A 22,649-nucleotide genomic window follows, 5' to 3' on the forward strand; every position below is an offset into this window, starting at 1 on the left:
AAAGCATGCAATTCTCTGATCCTTCTGGCTGCTGTTACAGCAACAATAGAGAAGTAAAATATAGATCACTGTGCTACCTGAACAACTTTCTCCTTTACATGAGGAAGAAAAGGTCTACGAGCCATGCAAATGGCCCTTACTTCTAAAATGTTTACAAGCAAATTCCTTTCCTGAGATGCCCAGCTGAGCTCCCCATCCATTGTGCGAAACATCGCAGGTCATTGTGCTGGGTGGCAAAGGAGCTGAACAGACCCACTAAAGGCATCTGCCCACCGCACCGCATCAACTCATTTCAAAGTCCCATCCCAGTCCCTTCCCATTCCCAGCATGCCCCGCGCAAACCCTGGCCCCGTCCCAGCATGTTCTGCGCAATCTCTGGGACCCTATCCCAGCATGCCCTGCGATCCCAGGGTCTGGCCGAGTCATGCCTGAGGGGCCGCGTGGCGCCCCTCTCTGCCTTCCTGAGGCTCCCCCCACCCCGGGCCGGCAGCGCTGCAGGTTCCCCCCGGAGAGAGGCGGGAGGCCTGGCTCAGTGCCGCTCGGATGGTGCCGTCCGCGCAGGCAGCGATCGGGCAGCCCCGGCCGTGGGGTCCTCGGCGGGGCGCGGCGAGCCGTGCGTTGCGCTCCACGTGGGGAAGCTGGGAGCAGCCGCCTCCAGACCCAGAAGAGCCGGCGGGCGGGAGCGCGGCCGCTGCTGAGCCGGAGCAATGGGCGGCCTGGAGAAGAAGAAGGTACCGGCGCGGGCCACGCGGGGCTGCTGCTCAGACTCGCCCCTCCCCGCTGCCTGGGGCGCGTCGCGGGCTCGTTCCCGGCGCTGGAAAGTGGCTCCCAAGCTCGCTTCTCTCCGGTGCTACCTTAGAAAGCTGCTGCGCAGGGAACGAGCGGAGCGTGGTGTCCCCGCGGGGGCCCTGGGCTGGACTCGGTCGTCTCCCGAACGTGCCAGCAGCGCCTCGGCCCCGGTCTCCGGGCGGGCCTGCCCTGCTGCCCCTGGTGCGCCCCTTTCTGTGCAGGCAGGAGCGAAGCGCAGGGCACGTGCTGGCACCCGGTAGCCATCGGAAGTGTCACTCCTCCACCCCCCATTGCATTAGTGCTTTTCGTGGCATCTGCTTGCCAATTCTTAAGGTGCCCACAGATCGCTCTCAGCTGGGTGTCAGGGCACGTCGTGTAAATCCCTCTCTTGTCTCAGCTGCTGTGGGTTCCTCCTGCATGTCCCGCACACAGGAATAATCCATAGAATATTATTGCCATCAATAGATTCCTGAGATCCTAGAGACCTGTTCTCTAAAGAATCTCCAATTCGGAGGTGAGCATCTTTTTCTGTATCTCCGATCCTGTGTGGATTAGACTGCTTAATACCTATGCTGAGTTACTCAGCTCATGGTACCTGAATCAGTCATTAGTTTTCCTTGTGCTCAGTGATCCCAATTCAAGGACACTTCTGTCCCGTGTGCTGCTAATGAATCTTTGTCCTTGTTTTTTACAAAGTACGAGAGGGGATCCGCCACAAACTACATCACTAGAAACAAGGCCCGGAAGAAACTACAGCTGAGCCTTGCAGACTTCAGGTAAGGAATGGCTTAGTGTTTCCGAGTGAGGTTAGTGATGCTGAAAGATGCTGAATTGTCAGCCTTGGATATTGACTTGTTCTGTTCACGTGTAACGTGACATACAGTGCAAGAGCTGTCCAGCCTCCTTTGCCAATCTGGGATAGTCCTGCCCTGCAGGGTTTCTCTTCTAGAGGCGAGAGGGGGTTCTATTTGCTTATGTATATATAGGTTGCTCCTCTCAGCCAATTCAGTCTTTTGCCTGTGTTAAGGTTGCTAGTAAGCATATAAAGAGATGTGAGTGTCTGTTCTTAGGGCTTGTCCACACTGGCACTTTACAGTGCTGTAACTTTCTCGCTCAGCGGTGTGAAAAAACACACCCCTGAGCGCTGCAAATTTCAGTGCTGTTACGTGCTAGTATAGACAGCGCACCAGCACTGGGAGCTATGCCCCTCGTGGAGGTGGTTGCCGCAACTACACAAGCCATGGCAGCGCTTTAATGTTGCCAGCGTAGACAAGCCCTTAGTGAACTGTTTACAAAATCACTGTTCTTCTACTCTTTTTTGCACATACCTGGGGCTCAAACTTTAGATCCTCCTGAAATTGAACTCAGCTGCTCAGAATCTTATCTCAGCTAGTACATGGTACCCATTCTCTGCGGGGGAAGCAATATTGGAAAGTTATTAATGGTAAAACTTGTAACTTCAGGTGGCCAAGCCCAAGTGATGCATCAAAGAGATTCAAATCCCCATGTGTTGCATTGGGAAGCATGTAGAAGTGTACATAAGGCCATGTCTATACTACAAGCTTTGGTCAATGCAAGTTATGTTGGCATAAAGACACTTCAGTTGTATACTTATCTCCTTGTGTCAGTTTGACAGATTTTTGTTATGAATTTGCTTGGGCTACGGTTGATTAGGCTGGGCCATAGGAATTTTTTTTTAGAGAGGAGATGACGAAGCACACCAAGGGTTTAAGTTTTAAAGCTTTACTAATAAAATAATAAAATACAGCAGAGTGCTGGGAACGCTTTTATGTTATTTAGGGGAAGAAAGAAAGCATTAGAGCCCCAAGCCCTAACCCACTTTTATACTTACATACGCATTACCTAAAACTGGCTAGGCCTGGGTGTCACGTAAGAAGAGGAGGGGGAGGGATGGACAGGAGTTTTTGCCCTGGGCCCAGGTTGTTTGGGGCATTTGCTGTAATTTTTGAATTGCTTTAGCTTTTGGGAAGGTTTTTAAATTTGGGGTTTTTTTGGGGGGTGGTGTTGTTTAGGGCCCTTTGTGCCAGGTGCTTTTTGTACCAGTTTTAATTATTTTGCGGTTGGAAAATCCACTGTGGGGCTATTGTCATGCAAGTGTGCAGGGCCCCTACTACTTAGCACTGTGACTCTCGGCAATGTGCAGGACATAGTGGATGGCTTTGCAGCAATGGAGTTCCTGACCTGTGGTGGAGCCATAGGGATATATGCATGCCATCTGTTTTGGCATTAGACCACCTTGCCACAGAGTACATTAACAGAAAGGACTACTTTTCTATGGTTGTGCAAGCACTGTGGATCACTGGGGACACTTCACTGACATCAGTGTAGGCTGGTTCACGGAAGGGGCATGACGCTTACAGGTTTAAGAACACAGGACTGTTCATAAAGTCACAAGCAGGGACTTTCTTTCCTGACTGGTGGATTGCAATTGGTGATGTTAAAATGCCAATAGTGATCCTAGGTGACCCAGCCTACCCTTTACTTCCCTGGCTTATGAAGTGGCCACTGGCCACCTCAACAGCATCAAGGGGAGATTCAACTACTGGCTCAGCAGGTGCAGAATGACAGTTGAATGTGCTTTTTGATTGATTGAAGGGACATTGGTGGTGTTTACTCACAAGATTAGATCTGTGTGTGTGGGGTGGTGGTGGGGGGGGGAGAATTCCCAATGGTGGTAGCTGCCTGCCATGTCCTGCATGATATCTGTGAAGTAAAGGGGGTGAAAATTGCTGCTGGGATGGAGGGCAGAGGTGGACTTCTGTTGGCTGAGTTTGAACAAGGGCTATTAGAAGAGCTCAACAGGGAGCTATATGGCTCGGAGAATTTGAAAGTGCACTTTACTCCTGGGGGAATTCTGCACTATTGTGCATGTGCAGAATTTATGGGCCGTGCAGAATTTTTTTTTTCCTCTGCAGAAAATACATTCTGATGGAGATGTGCTGCAGTTACACTTTTTGCCCACCAGGGGCTGCTGTGACGCCAGGACAGAGAGCTCCCACCCAAACCCAACAACCCTCCACATTCACACCCAGGTCCCTTCCCAGCAATTACTTCCCTCTCCCTTAGCTTCTCCGTTACCCCTGACTCCCTCAAGCCTTTGCACTGCTTCAGAGGGGTGCGGGAAATATGGTTCTGTATTGTAGTTTAAAGGAATTATTACTCCAAGTTCTCTATTAATCTGTCTAGTAAGAAATCTATTTGTCAAAAAACAGTTCCTGAATCTTTTTGTTGTCTGTATTGTTACGTACATACTTACCAAAATAATTGAAACTGATGTGATTATCTTGTGTTATTTTGACAAATAAAATTTGCAGCTTTTCAATTTTTTGGTGCCAAATTCCCCCAGGAGTAGCACTTTAACAGTGAGCCACAGTAATGTGTTGTGGTGTACTGTGCTCTCCCTGGCCCTGCTATTTTGGGGCCTGTTAGGAACTGTGTGGTGCTTGATGTACATCAATGAATATAACATTGGCAATGCACCTATTAATTTGGCGGTGCATGGTGTACATTTGTGTGTCACTGATCTTATGGGTTGTGTCCCACTGTGTACAGTAACAAGTGGGTGCTTTCAGAACTGCTAGGCATTCTGCAGCATATGCTGTGAACGAATAAAGATGAATTAGTTTTCCAAATAATATAACTTTATTCAGTAACAATATCAGTGCAAAAAAAGTCTGTGTGATTTAAAAGCAAATACAATAAAAACTTATTATATTAAAGGAACAGAACGTAATAAGAGGAAAGGACATTTTAGTTGCACACACTGATGTGTGAGAACCGCGGCTGCTGTATATGTGAAGCTGTCGTTGTCCTTAATGTGGAGTAGCAGGGATGGGGATGCGGCCCCTGATGCTACCTGCAATGATGAGGGGGTGGGGCTATAGGAGGTTTTGTAATGGAATTCTCCATGGACTGCAAAGGGAGGCGAGCCTGTGGTAGTTGAACCACAGAATCTGCAGCATTTGTGTTTGCTGCTGCAGAAGCCCCATTATGTCCTGGTGAATCTCTCTCTCCTTTTCCTGCTGGGCCTCCCGGGCCTTTCTCCTCTCTGCTTTTTCCTTCTCCAGGCGGTCTGCAATATTCACCCTCCAGGCCCTGTGCTCACAGTCTGATAGCTGCACTGGCTTGTAGGATCTCGCTGAACATGTCATCCTGAGTTGTCATCTTTCTCCTCTGGTTCAGGTGCTCCACCCGCGTGTGGAGGGTAAATCCCTCAAGGCTGCAATGGCAGCAGCTACAGATACAGCACACAGACGTGCCATTGTCAGTATAGTCCCAGCAGAAAGCGAAAGAAAGATTCAAAAAACCATTGGAAGAGAATTGCAGTGTCTCTCCATGAAAGTTTTATTGAGATCTCTCAGGAGGATTAAAGGGACATCAATAAACAGCTCCACATGCCTCTCCTCCCCCTTTCCTAATGCTACAGGGCAGCAGTTCTCAAACTGGGGCGGCGGAGCTTGGGCTTCGGTTCCCCCTCCTTGGGTCATGCAGTAATTTTTGTTGTCAGAAGAGGGTTGTGGTGCAATGAAGTCTGAGAACACCTGCTATAGGGAAATGAAAAGCAGATGACACTACCTCTCTTCATTGTACTGCTACCTTCCTAGTACGAGTAATTTAACAAAAAGTCGGTAGCTATATCCGCTGTGAGGGCGCCATCTCTGTAATGGGAAATATATTTACACAGCTACCTGAGGATCCTTCCCTTGCATTAAGCTCGACTGACTGGACTGCGGTGGAGTCTCAAACAGGTCCTGGCTTGTGGCATAGTTGGACCCTCTCTCTTCCCCAGCCACATGTCTCGTCCTCTTTCACCTCCTCTTCGTCTTGGCTGCTCATGCCAAGGTCCTGTGACTCGGGCGCCATGGAGTTATCCACTGTGGTTTGTGGGGTGTTGGTATCTCTGTCAAGTATAGAATGAAGCTCTTCAGGTCTGCGGTTTGGCATCAGATTGATTGTTGGCCTTTTTGGCCTTCTGGTATGCCTGACACAGTTCCTTTGCTTTCACTTGGCACTGCTGCTGGTCCCTGTTGTACCCTTTCTCCTGCATCTCCCATGCAATCTGCTCATAGATGTTTACATTTCTATGGCTGGTCCATGTCTGTGGCTGTGCCACTGTAAGATCTCTAGTGTAGACATAGCTTCAGCCTGTGACACAGGTGTGTTATATTCTTGGGAAAGTGCCTTGAGTAGCACAGCTGTCTTAGAAGGGGCTTGAATCTTTATTCTGAAAGACTGCACACGATGACTTAGGCAGTACTTTACAGATCCTGCTATAAACAGTTATGAGAGAATGACTGCTGGGCCCAGTGCTGCTTTACACTGTTTGGAGTGTAGCCTTGAGTAGCATGTTCCAAACTGTACTACTGCTCTGTATGCTGCAATGCTGTGTATGGCGACTTAGCACAGATCCTGCAAAGTCTGTTGCAGGGAATGTCCCAAACCACTTTCCAAATCAAACATTAGACCCATGCAGGGGGTGGGCTTGAGTATTTCCTGGTTTTCAGAGGTTTCTTTACCGCCCACTGTCCACCTTGTGGAAGGGCACGAGGCCTCACTAGGCCACCTTAACTCTCTATTAATAAAGTTTGGTGGCATTCAATTAACAAAGCCCTCCAAACAGCTTTCACCTGATAAACTTCTGCAGCGGCTTAGAGGTGAAAGGCTCTGCATCCCGTTACCAATGCCTTGAGCCACCCAGTGTCTTTATATGGTTTCTGATCTCCTCTGTATCTGTATTATAGGCGTCTGTGTATCCTGAAGGGGATCTACCCCCATGAGCCCAAACACAAGAAAAAGGTGAACAAAGGGTCCACTGCTGCCCGGACCTTTTACCTCCTCAAAGACATCAAGTTCCTCCTTCATGAGCCCATCGTCAACAAGTTCAGGGAGTATAAGGTAGGCTGGGAGGCCCAGGGCCAGCTGAGCCCTGCAAGCTATATTAGCTCTGTTCCATTTGAAAGAGACATTCCTCTACCACCACTCTACATACAGGCTCTGGAGCTCCTGACTTCCCTTGCATGGGCTGCTGTCCACCTCCCATTCGGTGGTGCATGTTCCTAACATGCCATGGCTCTTGGGGCTGCTCTTGTCATGGGCGGTCTGCGCTTTGGAAACCAAAGGAGGCAGGCATCAGCTGCTGTGTGTGACTTCTTCGGCTGGTGGCCTGGTAGAGTGGGAAGCTGCTGATCTGGGAATAGTCATTGCCGGTGCAGATGGTCTGTTGCTGTAGATCCAGCTGTGCTTGTTAACATGCCACAGGACCTTTGCTTAGGATTTTAGGTCCGCGTGAAGAGATGCAGCCCTAGCGGTGGGGCACTTAAATCAACACTAGAGAGCACTAATGGGCTTTGACTCTGAGTGGGTGGAGGTGCCTGGTTTGTGACTACGAGCTGAAGGGCAGAGCAGCATGATCCAGTGAAGAGAGTAGTGGACTGGGAGCCAGGACTCCTGGGTTCTTTTCCCCTGCTCTGCTCCTGACTTTCTGGGTGACCTTAGACAAGTCCCCTTAGTCCTCTCTGCCACTGTGTGACGCGGTGGTGTGCTGTGAGAAGGCAGGTTTTGAGGCCTGTTTCCTGTTGGGTCTGTTAATCTGCGTACACTGTGCTGTAAGGGAGCCTTTGGCAGTGATGGGAATGTGCTGCATGCCTTGACCTGAAGTGTGGTAGGTGCAGGAAGTGGTCACATGATCACATTCTCTTGTATCAACCCTCTAGCCTCTCTGTCTCTGCTGCAGGTATTTGTCCGAAAACTCCGGAAAGCGTACGGGAAAAGCGAGTGGAATACCGTGGAGCGGCTGAAAGATAACAAGCCCAGCTACAAGCTTGACCACATCCTCAAGGAGAGGTGAGGTGGAGGCTGCCAGGGCTGGGACACCGATAGCACGGTGTGAAGCAGCCCTGTTGCTGTATAGCAGATAAGGTAACCATGTAGGCTGTCTGGAACTCAGAAGGCTTATTCTGATTAGTGAGAATCCATCTAAGCAAGCAGCTGGACCAGGGACTGTCACCCCCCACCCAGCAGTAGGGCTTGTACCTGGGACACTGCTTGGACTTGACCTCAGGCAGCCTCTTTCAAGCATCCAATCCCAAGACTGCAGCTCATGTAACTGACTTGTTCCAAGATAGAATCATAGAACTGGAAGGGACCTTGAGAGGTCATCTAGTCCAGTCCCCTGCACTCAAGGCAGGACTAAGTATTATCTAGACTATCCCTGATAGGTGTTTGTCCAACCCCCAATGATGGAGATTCCATAACCTCCCTAGGCAATTTATTCCAGTGCTTAACCATCCTGACAGTTAAGAAGTTTTTCCTAATGTCCAACCTAAATCTCCCTTCCTGCAATTTAGGCCAATTGCTTCTTGTCCTAGCTGCAGAGGTTAAAAGAACAATTTTTCTCTCCTCCTTGTAACAACTTTTATGTACTTGAAAACTGTTATCATGTCCCCTCTGTCTTCTCTTCTCCAGACTAAACAAACCCAGTTTTTTCACTCTTTTTTGCAACAGCATTACACTGTTGACTCGTATTTGTGATCCACTATGACCTGCAGATCCTTTTCCGCAGTACTCCTTCCTAGGCAGTCATTTCCCATTTTGTATGTGTGCAACTGATTGTTCCTTCCTAAGTGGAGTACTTTGCATTTGTCCTTATTGAATTTCATCCTATTTACTTCAGACCATTTCTCCAGTTTGTCCAGATCATTTTGAATTTTAATCCTATCCTCCAAAGCACTTGCAGCTTGGTATCGTCCGCAAACTTTATCAGTGTACTCTCTATGCCATTATCTAAATCATTGATGAAGATATTGATCAGAACCGGACCCAAAACTGATTCCTGCAGGACCCCACTCATTATGCCCTTCCAGCATGATTGTGAACCACTGATAACTACTCTCTGGGAATGATTTTCCAACCAGTTATGCACCCACCTTGTAGTAGCTCCATCTAGGTTGTATTTCCCTAGTTTGTTTATGAGAACATGATGCGAGACAGTATCAAAAGTCTTACTAAAGTCAAGATATACCACATCTACCGCTTCCCCCCCCCCATCCACAAGGCTTGTTACCCTGTCAAAGAAAGCTGTCAGGTTGGTTTGACACGATTTGTTCTTGACAAATCCATGTTGACTATTAATTGCCACCTTATTATCTTCTAGGTGTTTGCAAATTGATTGCTTAATTATTTGCTCCATTATCTTTCTGGGTACAGAAGTTAAGCTGGCTGGTTTGTAATTCCACCGGGTTGTCCTTATTTCCCTTTTTATAGGTGGGCACTATATTTGCCCTTTTCCAGTCTTCTGAAATGTTTCCCGTCTTCCATGACTTCAAAGATAATTGCTAATGACTCAGATATATTCTCAGTTAGCTCCTTGAATATTCTAGGATGCATTTCATCAGGCCCTGGTGATTTGAAGACATGTAACTTGTCTAAGTAATTTTTGACTTGTTCTTTCCCTATTTTAGACTCTGATCCTACCTCATTTTCACTGGCATTCACTATGTTAGACGTCCAATCACCACCAACCTTCTTGGTGAAAACCGAAACAAAGAAGTCATTAAGCACCTCTGCCATTTCCACATTTTCTGTTATTGTTTTCCCCCCTCATTGAGTAATGGGCCTACTCTGTCCTTGGTCTTCCTCTTGCTTCTAATTTATTTGTAGAATGTTTTCTTGTTTCCTTTTATGTCCCTAGCTAGTTTGATCTCATTTTGTGGCTTGGCTTTTCTAATTTTGTCCCTACATACTTGTATTATTTGTTTATATTCATCCTTTGTAATTTGACTGAGTTTCCACTTTTTGTAGGACTCTTTTTTTGAGTTTTAGATCATTGAAGATCTCCTGGTTAAGCCAAGGTGGTCTCTTGCCATACTTCCTATCTTTCCTACACAGTGGGGTAGTTTGCTGTTCCTGTGAGTTGCATCGTTGCCTTTAAAACGTTCATAAACTGTTGCTTATGAGTTGAAGAGACAATGGGGCAAAGCAGGGTTGAGCCTGTGCAGCCTTAGTACAAGTTCCAGGGCCCAGGGGGCTGTGTGATACCTAGCAGGATGTCATGGGCTCCCCTTCTCTCCCTGAGTGGTGATTTCAAAGATGATGCTCAGAGCCACTCCTAGAGGAGTGTGAACCATGCAGATGATCTGCCCAGTCACATAGTGACTGCAGTGAAACATGAAGGACGCACCCACCAACCTGCCGTTATCAGCAGAGCTGATCTGTGTTCTGGTGGTGCTTGGAGGCCTCAGCTGAGGTCAGGACCCCATTGTGCTAGGTGCTGTACAAACACCTAGTAAGAGATGGAGAGCTGACCGTCTACATAGACAAGACAGTGGCTGGGAGGGGAAATAGCCAGAGAATGGAAGATGCACGGCAGAGCCAGGAGTAGAACTTAGGTCTCATGACTCCCAGATCAGTGGCCTAGTCCAAGCCCATGCGGCCTCCCATCTCTCTTGGTAAGAGCTTTGTTGCAGGGCTTGTTCTGTGTGTGTAAAGCACCATGTTGTCTGATAGCGCTACGGGGCAGATTTTCAAAGGTCATTGGCACCAAACGATGCACCAAGGTGCCTACTTTTGAAAACTGCCCTAGGTGCCTAAATACCTTTGAGACTCTCTCTCTCCTGCTGTTGATTGTAAAGATATCAGGGTATGGACAGTCACAGTAACACTGGTAGCAGTGCAGACCAGCTGGGCACTGGAGTCCATAGTAGATGTGGTGGTACCATAAACAGACCCGAGTGAGTGTTCACAAGCTAATGCCTGTGGCATGGGTTGGTGAAACGTCCATTGTACACAATGCAAACACACACAGCATACGAGCCAGGGAGCCACAAGTATTTGTACAAGTCAGGCAGAGGGAACATGATTTGTTGTTGCACTAGTGAGCTTCCCAGGCTGTCTCCATCTCATTTCTCCCTACTGTGTGTTTCCTCTTTGCCACAAGTGTAGGTGTGCCTGGGGGGGGGGGGGCTTGTTGTTCACTACTGCCTGAACGGCACCAGAGTGGGTCTGGACTCTGACCCCCCCCCCCCCCACTAGGGGGTGCAATGTCTCTGCAGATCACATGGCTTTGTTGGCATCTGGTGCCAGCTGTGGTAGTAAGGCGCTCAGGGATGAAGAAGCCTGCTCTCTAGAACTGGTCTGAGATGGCCCCAAACTTGGCTCACAGGGGCCACCCAGCAACTGTTGGAAGGCCCCAGTTTTTGGCCACTCCTGGGCTGGGTGCGAGTGCCGTCTTGTTAGCTGTGTGGGAGGAGGATGCTATTCGGAGCCCCCTCCTATTCTCACCGGGATTCTCTCCTGTGGCGGCTGCAGGTACCCGACCTTCATCGATGCCCTGCGGGACCTGGACGACGCGCTGTCCATGTGCTTCCTCTTTGCCACCTTCCCGCGCACTGGCAAGTGCCATGTGCAGACCATCCAGTTGTGCCGCCGGCTCACTGTGGAGTTCCTCAACTATGTCATCGCCTCCCGCTCCCTGCGCAAGGTGAGAGTACCCTGCTAGCACAGGCCCTTCGCCCACCTGGGTAGCACGGTGAAGACATCAGCAAGAGGCGCCCTTTTGTGGCTGGCTGGGCAGTTGGGCTAAGATGTCTTTGGTTCCAGAGCATCTAGTCGCCAACTAATGCTTGCCCTGAGAGTTCCCTTGGAGAAGTGGACGAGAGGCCTTCTGCAGCAGGGCAACACTATGCTGTTGTCAGCTTGTGCTCTGGAAAAATTCACTCCCTGGATAGCGAGGGGTTAACTGATGTCAGTCTCCTGCCTAGTACAGATCTGAGAGCCTTGCTTACGCTGCTGGAGGGTGGTGTGGGCCTGAATGCGTGTGGGATTCACAGTGTGCTAGCTAGGCTGTCTCCTTTCCTGCCAGTGGCCATGCCCCCTCTTCCCCCCGCCCCTTCTCTAGCTCCTCTCCCTTTGCTCTCCCGCCAGGTGTTCCTGTCCATCAAAGGGATCTATTACCAGGCTGAGGTGCTGGGGCAGCCCATCACCTGGATTGCTCCATATGCCTTTGCCCACGATGTGAGTACCGTCCGCTCTGCTCCTGTGTCTCTGTCCATCTCCCAACCTCCCTAAGGCCCGTGAATGAGATGGGGGGGGGCTCTAGTATCCCTCCATCAGTATAGGGGGGTGTCCCAGGAGTGGGCAGGATGGCTCCTTGAAGCTGCTGTAGTTGAGCTGCCCCCCAGGGCCTGCATTGCAGCATGGCGCACGGAGGCCAGGATATCCTGGGGCCTGATGCCCAGGGAACCGTCTGAAACAGCCTCTCCCCTGCCCCTCTGGGGCACCCCTGCCTCTGGGTCAGAGTCACCACCTTGCATGCGCTAGTCAGCAGCCCTGGTGCTGGTTCATTGTTCTCCTCTTGGGCTGAAAATAATTAACTTTATTAAAGTTCAGCGAAGTAATTAAAGATTAACTGGGGCTGGGTGGTGAGTGGGATGGAAGGAGGAACGGAGCCTTCCCTAGCGAGCTCACCAGCTCCCAGACAGCTCTGGTTGGTGGAGACTCACAGCTGGTCCCATCAGAGCATTGGGAAGCGGGGGTGGGGTGTCAGCCCTTGTCCTGGGGTCAGGGTCCCTCATTAGCTGCTAATTGTATCCACACAGGCCAGGCAGACTGCACTGCTCTCTAGAGGTCAGAGCTGTCTCAGGGCAGTGTGGGGGATCCTTTGCTGCTCTCTGAGTGCCCCCTGCCAGTGAAGGCGGGGGGAGTCTGTTGTGATCATCTTGACGCACAAGCTGGGATTTGTTTCCAGTTCAGTCGTGTTGGAGCTGGGACTTGGAGAGCAGCTGGGGATGGGGATGCTAGTGTCTGGGCTTCAGGATGGGAGCCAGGCTGTTAGACTGCAAATGTCATCTTCTGGAAAATCTCCTTTATATGAAGGCTATGACATGCTACGAACAGAACTGTCCTTTGCTGCGCAGGGTAGATGTGATATGAGGGTTCAATGGGCAGCGAACAGAGCAGGATCCTGCAGTGACAACGGGGTGATCATGTTGTCACGGACTTTTGATGCACGTGCACGAGGGGGCAGAGTTAAGGCTGAATGGCCCCTGCTGTCCCCTGCTCGTCAGCATTTCACTTTGCCACTGGCTCTCTCTCTCCATACTTATCTGGCCCCCTGTTACCATGGCATCTGAGTCCCACAGCGCTGCCGAGAGGGCTCTCATCCCCATTGTACAGGTGGGCAGTGGAGGCACAGAGACTAAGTGACTTGCCTTAAGTCACAGGATGTTTGTTGCAGAGCAGGAATCGAACTTGGGTCTTCCCAAGACCAAGGTAGAACGCTGGCCCCTAGGTCATCCCTCTGGTTTTGCTCTAGTTATAGATTCATAGAGTGAAAGTCAAAAAGGATCACTATGATCATGTAGTCTGACCTGCTGTATGACACAGGCCGGAGAACTTCACGCCACGATTCCTGCATCAGGCTCAGAACTTCTTCCTGAGCTAGAGTATCTCTTTGAAGATCCTGCTCTCTTTCCCCTTCTGACATGTCCGATCAACCTCAATTTCTAGTTCCCACTGCCCCAGGAAGGTGTCTCTCTTTTCCCCCCTCCAGCTATGTCTCTGCTGGGTTATTCATTTACTGGCTGGGGATCTGTATTGTACTCCTCCAGTTGACTGGAAATCAATGGCCTTTGCTGATCTTTAAGTCCCTCTGGGGCCTCCTGAGATCTGCCAGACCCCTCCAGTCTGAGCAGCAGACAGTCCTGGAGATGCTGTACAGCCATCTCCAGCTGAACCTGCCCAATCCAGGGCTTTGGCCACAGGCACTCCTCCTGTGCCTTTCACTTTCTCTTGGTGATCCCCTGGAGGGTCTCCACAGGTCATTGAATTGGAGTCCTACCTGTTAGTCGTGTGTTTTAAGACCAACCTCTCGTCCTCTTGTGGCTGTAGTTGCAGGTCTCTCTTGTGTGGGTTCCCTTGTTCTTTGGCTGCCCTGGGGTTCCCAGGGCAGCGTGTGGGTGACATGCAGGCAGTGCCATGTAGGGCCCTACTCTGATGCTAACGCATCACACCCTGCCCTGCTAGGGGACTGGGTGGAGGGGTACTCTGCAGGCTCCCTCCCATCAGCCTTCAAGGACCTTTTCCCAAGGTTGTTACCTCCCTGCAGTGCCTCCTGAGAGCGCTTAATGAGCAGCCTGGAAATGGCTGGCCTGGGGCATGGAGGCAGCTCCTGTGAACGCTGGGTGAGGGGGGATGAGTCTCTAATGCAGAGTCAGTGAGTTTCTTCCTGCCGTTGCCTGGAGATTGAGCTCTCCCTGGCTCACTGCAGCGGGAGCAGCCCCAGGCGGAGGGGTGGTGGGGGAGACAGCCCAGTTCAACTCTGTGCTCCGGCTCTTGGGGCTGAGCACTTGCCAGGCAGACCGCTCTAAGGCTTGTGTGTGTGGGGCGGGGTGGGTACAGTGGTATTAATCGGAGAGACCTAGGCATGGGAACTAGGGTTGCAGGGGTGCTGCAGCACCCCCAGGTTTCACTGTGAGAAGTTGCTTTACAACAGAGGTCTCCCAATCTGTGCTGCGTGCCTCCCTAGGGGGTGCTGAGGAACATTTTGGGGGTGTGTAGGTTAGGCCTGGGTCAGCCCCCAGAGGGGTGGGGAGGGAGCGCCACCCAGCTCCACTCCTGGCCCCAGCCTGGCTGCTGGCCCTGGTTGCCAGTCCAAGGGCTCTGCTCCTGGCCCCGGTGCTGAGTATTGGCTCTGCTCCCAGCCCTGCGTGCGGGGTCCCATCTGCCATCGGCTCCGCACCTGGCTATGAGCCTGATCCCGGCTGCAGGACCCGTGCCTGGGGCTCTGCTCCCGCCCCCAGGTATGGTCCTAGCCAGGCCCCCCTTACCCCTGTCTACATCCTCCTTTCCCAGAGCCACTCTTAGCCCCAGCTCTGGGGGGTGCAGACAGGGATAAGGGGGGGGAGCAAGGTAATTGGGGACCACTAGCTTTCAGCACCCCTACTGTAAAAAGTGTTCCAGTGCCACTGCTGAGGGACACAGAAAGGCAGAGACTTTCCCAGCCCAAGATCGTGCAGTGAGTCAATGGCAGACCTGCAAAGAGAACCCAGGTGTCCTGCGGCCTCCCCTTTAGAGAGCTTAACTCTCCTTCCCCCACCCCAAGCTGGTTGGGCAAGAATGGACCATGCCTGGACTCCTGTGTGTGGGGAGGGGGAGGTGCTGGTTATCACTGCTCCTCCTCCTTCCCCCCCCCCCCCCCCAAGCTCTGTTGATGCCCCTGGTTGACCTCCCACTGTCTCTTCCAGCACCCGACGGACGTGGACTACAGGGTCATGGCAACTTTCACGGAGTTCTACACCACACTGCTGGGCTTTGTGAACTTCCGCCTCTACCAGTCCCTCAACCTGCACTACCCCCCCAAGGTGAGGGACAGGGGGCACCGCCAGGGCTTACGAGCCCAGGCCCCTGGTACCAAGGGGAGAGGTGACTGTTGCTTCAGGGCTGGGGGACCGCAGTGTGATTCAGGCTCTTCCCTTGCCCGGGTGCTTAATGTTGGGTGATGCTACTGGTGGGGCGGGAGTGCTGTGGGCGAGCACAGCAGGGTCGGATCCTGCTGGAAGGGTGGTGACTGCCTGTGGGGCTGGGGAAGGGAGCAGCAGGATCATGCCAGACTCTGGCCATGCCTTCTCCCCTCTGTAGATTGAAGGCCAGGCTGAGGCAGAGCGGAAGCCGGAGGAGGGGCAGGCGTATGCCATGGACTCTGAGAGCTACATGGAGGTGAGAGGCCCTGCCTGGCATGTGGACCCTATATGACACCCTGGAGCTGTTTAATGGGCCCTGAGCCACATATCACCCAATCATGGACCCTGCCTCTCCCTGGGGGCTCCTGCATAGCTGGACACTCCCCAGCTGGCCTGGGGGTGGGGCACAGACCCTGCCATTCTTGGCTGCCCTGGCAGGGGAGCTGGGCCCCTCTCCCTGATGCACTCGGTATTGTTTGTAGCCATGCAAGTAAAAGGGACCTTGATCTCTGACGCAAGGGCTAGAGGGGAGCCATTCCCTGGTGCCATGCAATGGACCAGGTGTATTATGGGGCTTCCTTTGAGCCCTTGGGTATTGGCTGCAGCTGGAGGTGGGATAAGAAAGAGGACCCCCATAGGACCTACAGCCTGGGTCCTGCCCTGAGATCTTAACTACCTTTCCGAGCAGCCTCCCCCATACGAGGAGCTGTGTGAGACGCGTTGCTGGTCTTTCCCACTGCAGAAGCTGTCGGCTCTGAGTGCCAGCCTAGCCCGAGTGGTAGCGCCGAACCCAGAGGACGAAGTGCAGGTGGATGAGTTCCCTGTGGACGGGGTAAGAGCTCAGCAGGTTGAATTTATCACTGCTCCAAGTCCCCCCACACCTCGAAGGAGGCTGGCAGGGCAGGGACAGCCACGAGGGAGGGGGCTCCCGGCTGTCCCTTTCCTTGTCTAGGGTTGGCATGTGGGGAAGGGAGGGCATGGCAGAGGAGCTTCTCACAGCACCTTGCTCTGGCCAGGAGAGTGCGGAGCAGGAGGAGGCGAGGAAGAAGGAGCAGGAGGCAGTAGAGAAGCAGAAGAAGCTGTTTGAGGGGCTGCGGTTCTTCCTGAACAGAGAGGTGCCTCGGGAGCCCATAGCCTTCATCATCCGGTACGTGCCGATCGCACTCTTCCTCCCTCAGGGCGAGCCGGGGCAGGAGGATGCAGACCAGACTCCCCAGGGGACTGAACTGGGTGGGTGCCAAGTCCAGGAGTAAGTGGGGAGCAAGGGCAATATTAGTGATGGAGGAAGCCTGTGAGCCATCTGGAGACCCTCTAGCCATGAGAGTAGGATTAACCCAGGTGTGTTGCTCCAGGGAACCCTGCCCGTGAAAGCTACCCAGCGAGGCTGGGGTGAACGGGGTCCCCGGAGCAGCCTTGAAGCCCGGCTGTGGCTGTGAGAAGGTGCTGTGGGCCCCTTGACAAGGCTGAGGGAGGGGATCTGCATTTCTGCTCCTCTTGGCAATCCAGGCTTATCCAGTCTTAGCCTCACCGTGTCCCTGCAAGTTTCCACTGCAAACGGTGAGGCCCCTCTGTGTCCCACATGGGACGCTGTTCCCTGCTCCTCAGCTCATGCTGGGCCTTCCCTGCCCAGCCTGATTCACGGGTGTTTCTCATTGGGCAGGTGTTTTGGAGGCAGTGTCTCTTGGGATAAGTCCGTGTGCATCGGTGCCACCTACGATGTGAGGGACCCAACCATCACCCACCAGATTGTCGACCGGTCCAGCCTGGAGAAACAGGTGATAGGCAGGTGAGCTCTGTGCCTTTGCCTGGGTGAGATCTGATCCTCTGCACAAGTGGCAGGAGAGACCAACTGACTGTCCTGCTCTGGAGCCATCCAGCCCACCTCATCCATCCATCCTCAGTGTTTCTGTCCTGCCGCCCCTGGGCGTCTATCTGCTGACTTCAGTGCACTTTGAACCAGGCCCCTGTGAGGTGTCTGCCCCAGTCCCCTTCTGGTGTGCAAGTGGCTTGCTCCATGTTCTAGGGACCCTGCTAGGGGGCGTGTCACCCACTCACATCCACCTCCTCTTGGCTCTTCCCTCTCCTCCACTCCTCTCGCTGACTCCAGCCCTCTCCCCACCCTCCTAGGTATTACCTCCAGCCGCAGTGGGTGTTCGACTCAGTCAATGCCAAGATGTGCCTCCCGGTGGCTGATTATTTCCCTGGTGTGCTGCTGCCCCCGCACCTCTCGCCCTTCGTTTCGGAGAAGGATGGGGACTACATCCCGCCTGAGAAGCTGAAGCTGCTGGCCCTGCAGAGGGGCGAGAACCCAGGTAATGGGGAGGCCAAGTCCCTAGGATCCGGCCAGCTTTCCCACCTTGGGCATCTTTCACCTCCCCCCGGGTGTCGGTCCCTCCCTCCTTTTGCCTCCCCGTCCCAGTTTACCAACTGGTCCTTTAGGAGCACAGACCTGGGAAACATGCACCCGGGCTGTCTGCCAGCCCATCCAGGCTGGTTTTTCCTGCTCTGTTTAGGGTCAGAATCCTGAATGGTAACTCTGCTCTCTTGCCTTCTCTAGCAGAAGAGAGTGGAGAGGAGGATGACAGTGATGAAGATGATGATGATGATGATGATGAAGGCTCGGAAGGAGAAGAGCACTCTGAAAAGGAAGATGAAGGGAAACTGAAGAAGCTGGAAGAGCAGCGATCCCAGGGAAAGGTACCGTGCATAGCTATGGAGCCAGCGTGCCCTGAAGGGGACATCCCCATTGTGGTGCAGCTCTGGTCACACTCCATGCCTCCCGTCTCAGCCCTCCACTGGGTAGCACCTGCTGGAGGCAGGTTGCCATATGGTTTCCGTTCTGAGCCCCCTGCTCAGCTGTGCAGAACACTCCCCTTTGACTCAGTCTCTGCAGGTGATGTCCCTTTCTGAGAGAGCAGGGGCTGGGCAAAGGACTTGGAGCTTGAGGTTGATTTTTTTTGTTTTTTTAAATAAATTCACTCCTTAATCTTTGATGGGGCTCCTGCAGAACGGGCTGGGGTCTGGGCCTGGTCTGGCCAGTCTTTATCCAGGGCTAGCACCTGTCCTTAAATCCAGACCACTCTTCTCCAGCCCCACTGAAATCTGCATAGTGATTATGCACAGCAAAAACCATTGCTACACGCGCAAGTGCGTAGTCAAGACGCTGTGTGTACTCATGGGAGGTTGGAGGGGACAGGTCCCCCTCTGTGCCAGTCCACAGAGGACAGGAGTCTGCACAGCCCCAGCTAGGGAACATTGGCTCAAGCAGTAGCTGCTCATGCTTTTGACTCTGGAGGTCCCTGGTTCAATCCCTCGTGTGTTGGACAAATGTGTTCTAGGGACGTGTGTACATTGTCTGAGGAACCTTGAAAGTTCCCCCAAGCCAGACAGTGCCGTGCTTTCTTCTCTACTTTTTCTAAAAAAAGTAAACGAATTGCAAAAACCTGTTAGTGCAGTGCTGAGGGAGCACAGCTAAAGTTCCTGCTGCTGGTGGTGCTGGGCACATGCCCTCTTTCCCATGATGGTCTTTGCCTTAATTCCTGTGGGGGGTAGCTCTGAGCACATCCAGGAGGGACCTTGGTGCATTCTCTGCCATTCATAGAATCATAGAATATCAGGGTTGGAAGGGACCTCAGGAGGTCATCTAGTCCAACCCCCTGCTCAAAGCAGGACCAATTCCCAGCTAAATCATCCCAGCCAGGGCTTTATCAAGCCGGGCCTTAAAAACCTCTAAGGATGGAGATTCCACCACCTCCCTAGGTAACCCATTCCAGTGCTTCTCCACCCTCCTAGTGAAAAAGTTTTTCCTAATATCCAACCTAAACCTCCCCAACTGCAACTTGAGACCATTGCTCCTTGTTCTGTCATCTGGTACCACTGAGAATAGTCTAGATCCATCCTCTTTGGAATCCCCTTTCAGGTAGTTGAAAGCAGCTATCAAATCCCCCCTCATTCTTCTCTTTTGCAGACTAAACAATGCCAGTTCCCTCAGCCTCTCCTCATAAGTCATGTACTGCAGCCCCCTAATCATTTTTGTTGCCCTCCACTGGACTCTTTTCAATTTTTCCACATCCTTCTTGTAGTGTGGGGCCCAAAACTGGACACAGTACTCCAGATGAGGCCTCACCAATGTCAAATAGAGGGGAATGATCACGTCCCTCGATCTGCTGGCAGTGCCCCTACGTATACAGCCCAAAATGCCGTTAGCCTTCTTGGTAACAAGAGCACACTGTTGACTCATATCCAGCTTCTCGTCCACTGTGACCCCTAGGTCCTTTTCTGCAGAACTGCTACCTAGCCATTCGGTCCCTAGTCTGTAACAGCACATTACGTTAATGGCACCTCGTTAGTGGGGTGCTAGCTCAGCACTCCGCCTTACCTGCATGCAGTTCTAGCTCACGCTACCCCAGCTGCTCCAGGCTCAGCAGTGGGGTCCCCTCAGGATAGGGCCACCCTGCTGGGGAATGGGCAGCGCTGTCTGCAGGGCTGGGGGTGGAGTCCCTTGCAGTGGGTGCAGCAGGGGCTTCTGAGGTAACTGGCTCTCTTGTGCCCTCCCCAGAAACTGCCAGCGAAGGTGTCGGTGGGCACGGTGCGGCTGGAGGACAAGCAGCGAGCAGCCCAGGAGGAGCAGAGCGAGGAGAAGCGTCTCGCCATCATGATGATGAAGAAGAGGGAGAAGTACCTCTACCAGAAAATCATGTTTGGGAAGAAGCGCAAAGTCCGAGAGGTATTGTGGCCGGAACTCCCTCCCCAGCGTGGGGATGAACCCCCCGGTCACTAGAGCAGGACTATAGGCCTTAACACTCAGCCTGCTCCCACCACAAAGTGCACACTGGTGAAGAGAGGTGGGTTACCCTAACCGAGCCAGGCTGCAGCGAGTTCTAACTGGATGGAGATGACACAGCACTGGGGGAGTGGGGAGTGCTGCTTAACAAATGGGAAAACTGAGGCACAGAGCCAGTGACTTGCTCAGTGTCCCAGGGAGGGTTGCGCCTCCACGGTGATTTGAACAGCGTTGCTGACTTCCAGCCCTATGCTCAGTCTAATAGGCAATGCTGCCTCTCTATGGTGTATACAGAACAGGAGAAGCCAACTGAGGGAGGATTGTGCATTCAGAGACTTGGGCCTGGGTTCAGCAGTGATGAAAATGTGGTGTAAACGTCTTGGGGAGGGGGGCTTTTTCTACAACACCTCCCCTGGCCCACTTGGTCTGTAATGTACACCCACCCCGTACCTCGCCTCTTGGCCCTTGGGGCTTTCACCTGGGGCTTGCTGACATTGAATAAATGGGAGCAAGACTGAGCCTTTTGCTACTGGAGGCACTTCTGCCCTCTCCACCCCCCAGAGCATCTGAGTCCCTCCTCCTCCCTCCAACACCCCACAGTTTTCGCTGCCTGCCGGGGTGGGTGGAAGTCTAAGCCTGGTGCAGAGCTCTGGCCTGGGAGTCAGCGAGGTTAGGTCCCTGACGTGGTCCTGGGGTGTCCCAGGCGGCCTGTGTCCATAGCAGTGATGTATACCATGAGTCAGCATCTCCCCACCACCACCACCACCACCACCACCACCCCCGGGGGGGGAAAAAAAAAAAAAAAAAAGCTAGCGCTAGTGAGTGACTTAACTAACTGGCCTGATCCAGCAGCAGGCCCAGAGCTAGGGGTGGGTGGGTCTGGCCCGGAGGCTGAGATCGGGGTATGATCACCACCAGTGTTGGAGGGGGTTAGAGTCTGGCTCTAGCATGACTGTAACAGGCAGGGGGAAGAACTGTCAACCGTGTACAGGGGTTAATCTGGGCGGCTTCTCCCTCCGCAGGCGACCAGACTCGCCGAGAAGAGGAAAGCTCATGATGCTGCCACAAAATCCGAGAAGAAAACCAAGAAGGTGCGACGGGAGTGACGGGGCTGTCGGGCTCTGCCCTCCCTCCAGGACTGGAGCTGCCCCTTGGCCCAGGAGACCTGCTTTCTAGGCTGTACCTCAGGCCTTCTCCAGGACAGGTCAAACTGAACAGAAGCCACCATCATCTGGCCGGCTGTGACCTTCAGCTCTGTCAATGCTCTGGGGACACCCCCCTTACCACTTATTCCCTCTATTTTAAAAACAAAACCAGCCTCTTCCCCCATCCTCCAGGACCCCATCCAAGGCGAGGCTGCGGGATCGTTCTTTGTCTGCTTCACCCGCTCCAATGCCAACAGGTCATGGGTGGGAGGGGGCAGTGGATATCCCCCACCTGGTCTCTCCTGGCAGAGCCTCCGGGTAGGCAGATGAGGAAAGGGAAGAATCCTCGTGGCTGCAGCAGATCATGGATGCAGCCAAAGGTCCCCAGAGAAGCCGAATGGCCTGTTAAGTGTCAGCAGCTCTCCCTAGGTCAGGGGAGGGGAGACTGTGCCTGGTGCAGGCGAACATCTTGGGGCTCTGGGTACAGGTAAAAACGGGACCCAGGGTGAGCTGGCCCAGGCCCTGAGCTGGGGCTCCTCCAGCAGGCTGGGCACCTTGGAGCTTGCGGCAGGTGCTGCTCTGAGAGGGAGGGTCCCTTTGCTGCTTGCTTTGCAGGCTGGGGATCCGCACTGTCCCTTGCAGCCAGTGCAGGCAGGTTGTGGGGTCTCCTGGGAAAAGCTGGCCCTTCCCCCTCCCCCTGAGCTCCCCTCCGCACAGGGGCTGGGGCCTGTAAATGACTGTGATTTTTACTGTATTTTAGTAAAGTCAACTTTCACAGCTGGCCTCCTGCATGGTCTGTCCCCTCCTGCTTGGTGCTGGCAGGGCTGGAGCAGTGTTTCAGGTGCCTGTTTTCAGACACTGCGGTGCCAACAGGATTAGATGGCATCTGAGCAGCAGGGTTGGGGATCTCAGAGGTACCTAAATGTTGGCCTGAGGCACCTAAAGCAATCATTAGGTCTTGTCTATGTGACAGTGGCCGCGGCACTGCAGCTGTAGCCCTCTAGCATAGACGCTTCCGACATCGAGGCCAGGGGGCAGTGTGTGGCTGTACTTATTCCATCTCTCTGAGAGGCTGTATCGAGGTTGGTGGAAGAATTCTTCCATCACCCTAGCTGTGTCTGCGCTGGGTGTTTCGCAGCCCTGGGCAACGTAGCTGGGTCCATAAGTTTTAAGGGTTGGCCAGGCCTAGGCAGGGCCAGCTCCAGGCACCAGCCAAGCAAGCTCATGCTTGGGGCGGCAGATTCTAAGGGGCGGCATTCTGTCCAATCCTAGGGTGGCACGGCTACCCTATTTTTTTGTTTGTTTGTTTGTTTGTTTTTTTGTTTTTTGCTTTGCCTCCGGGTCCAGCTGCTCTGCACCCAGGGTTTTTGTTTTTGTTTTTTGCTTTGCCTCCGGGTCCAGCCACCCTGCACCCTGAGGTTTGTTTATTTATTTATTTTTGCTTGGGGTGGCAAA

General features: G+C 52.8%; 1 protein-coding gene across 4 annotated transcripts; it reads left to right on the top strand.

Annotated features, from left to right (window-relative positions):
* The first annotated feature begins 575 nt into the window (after positions 1–575).
* PES1 (pescadillo ribosomal biogenesis factor 1) lies at positions 576–21,971 on the top strand. Of its 4 annotated transcripts, none has more exons than XM_005278791.4 (15): positions 576–731; positions 1,486–1,565; positions 6,552–6,705; positions 7,544–7,653; positions 11,116–11,287; positions 11,731–11,820; positions 15,051–15,167; positions 15,445–15,522; positions 16,009–16,098; positions 16,283–16,413; positions 16,927–17,052; positions 17,394–17,578; positions 17,824–17,963; positions 19,825–19,992; positions 21,072–21,971. In XM_005278791.4, exons 1-15 carry the CDS (start codon positions 708–710, stop codon positions 21,153–21,155), a joined length of 1,749 nt encoding a protein of 582 aa, XP_005278848.2. In that variant the 5' UTR covers positions 576–707; the 3' UTR covers positions 21,156–21,971. The 4 variants fall into 4 exon arrangements, with proteins under 4 accessions (XP_005278848.2, XP_005278849.2, XP_065424468.1 ...); XM_005278792.4 differs by having other exon boundaries at positions 17,827–17,963; XM_065568396.1 differs by having other exon boundaries at positions 641–1,303.
* Positions 21,972–22,649: the final 678 nt, after the last annotated feature.

This window comes from Chrysemys picta, chromosome 15, assembly GCF_011386835.1.
Source record: "Chrysemys picta bellii isolate R12L10 chromosome 15, ASM1138683v2, whole genome shotgun sequence".
NCBI classification, from domain to species: domain Eukaryota; kingdom Metazoa; phylum Chordata; order Testudines; family Emydidae; genus Chrysemys; species Chrysemys picta.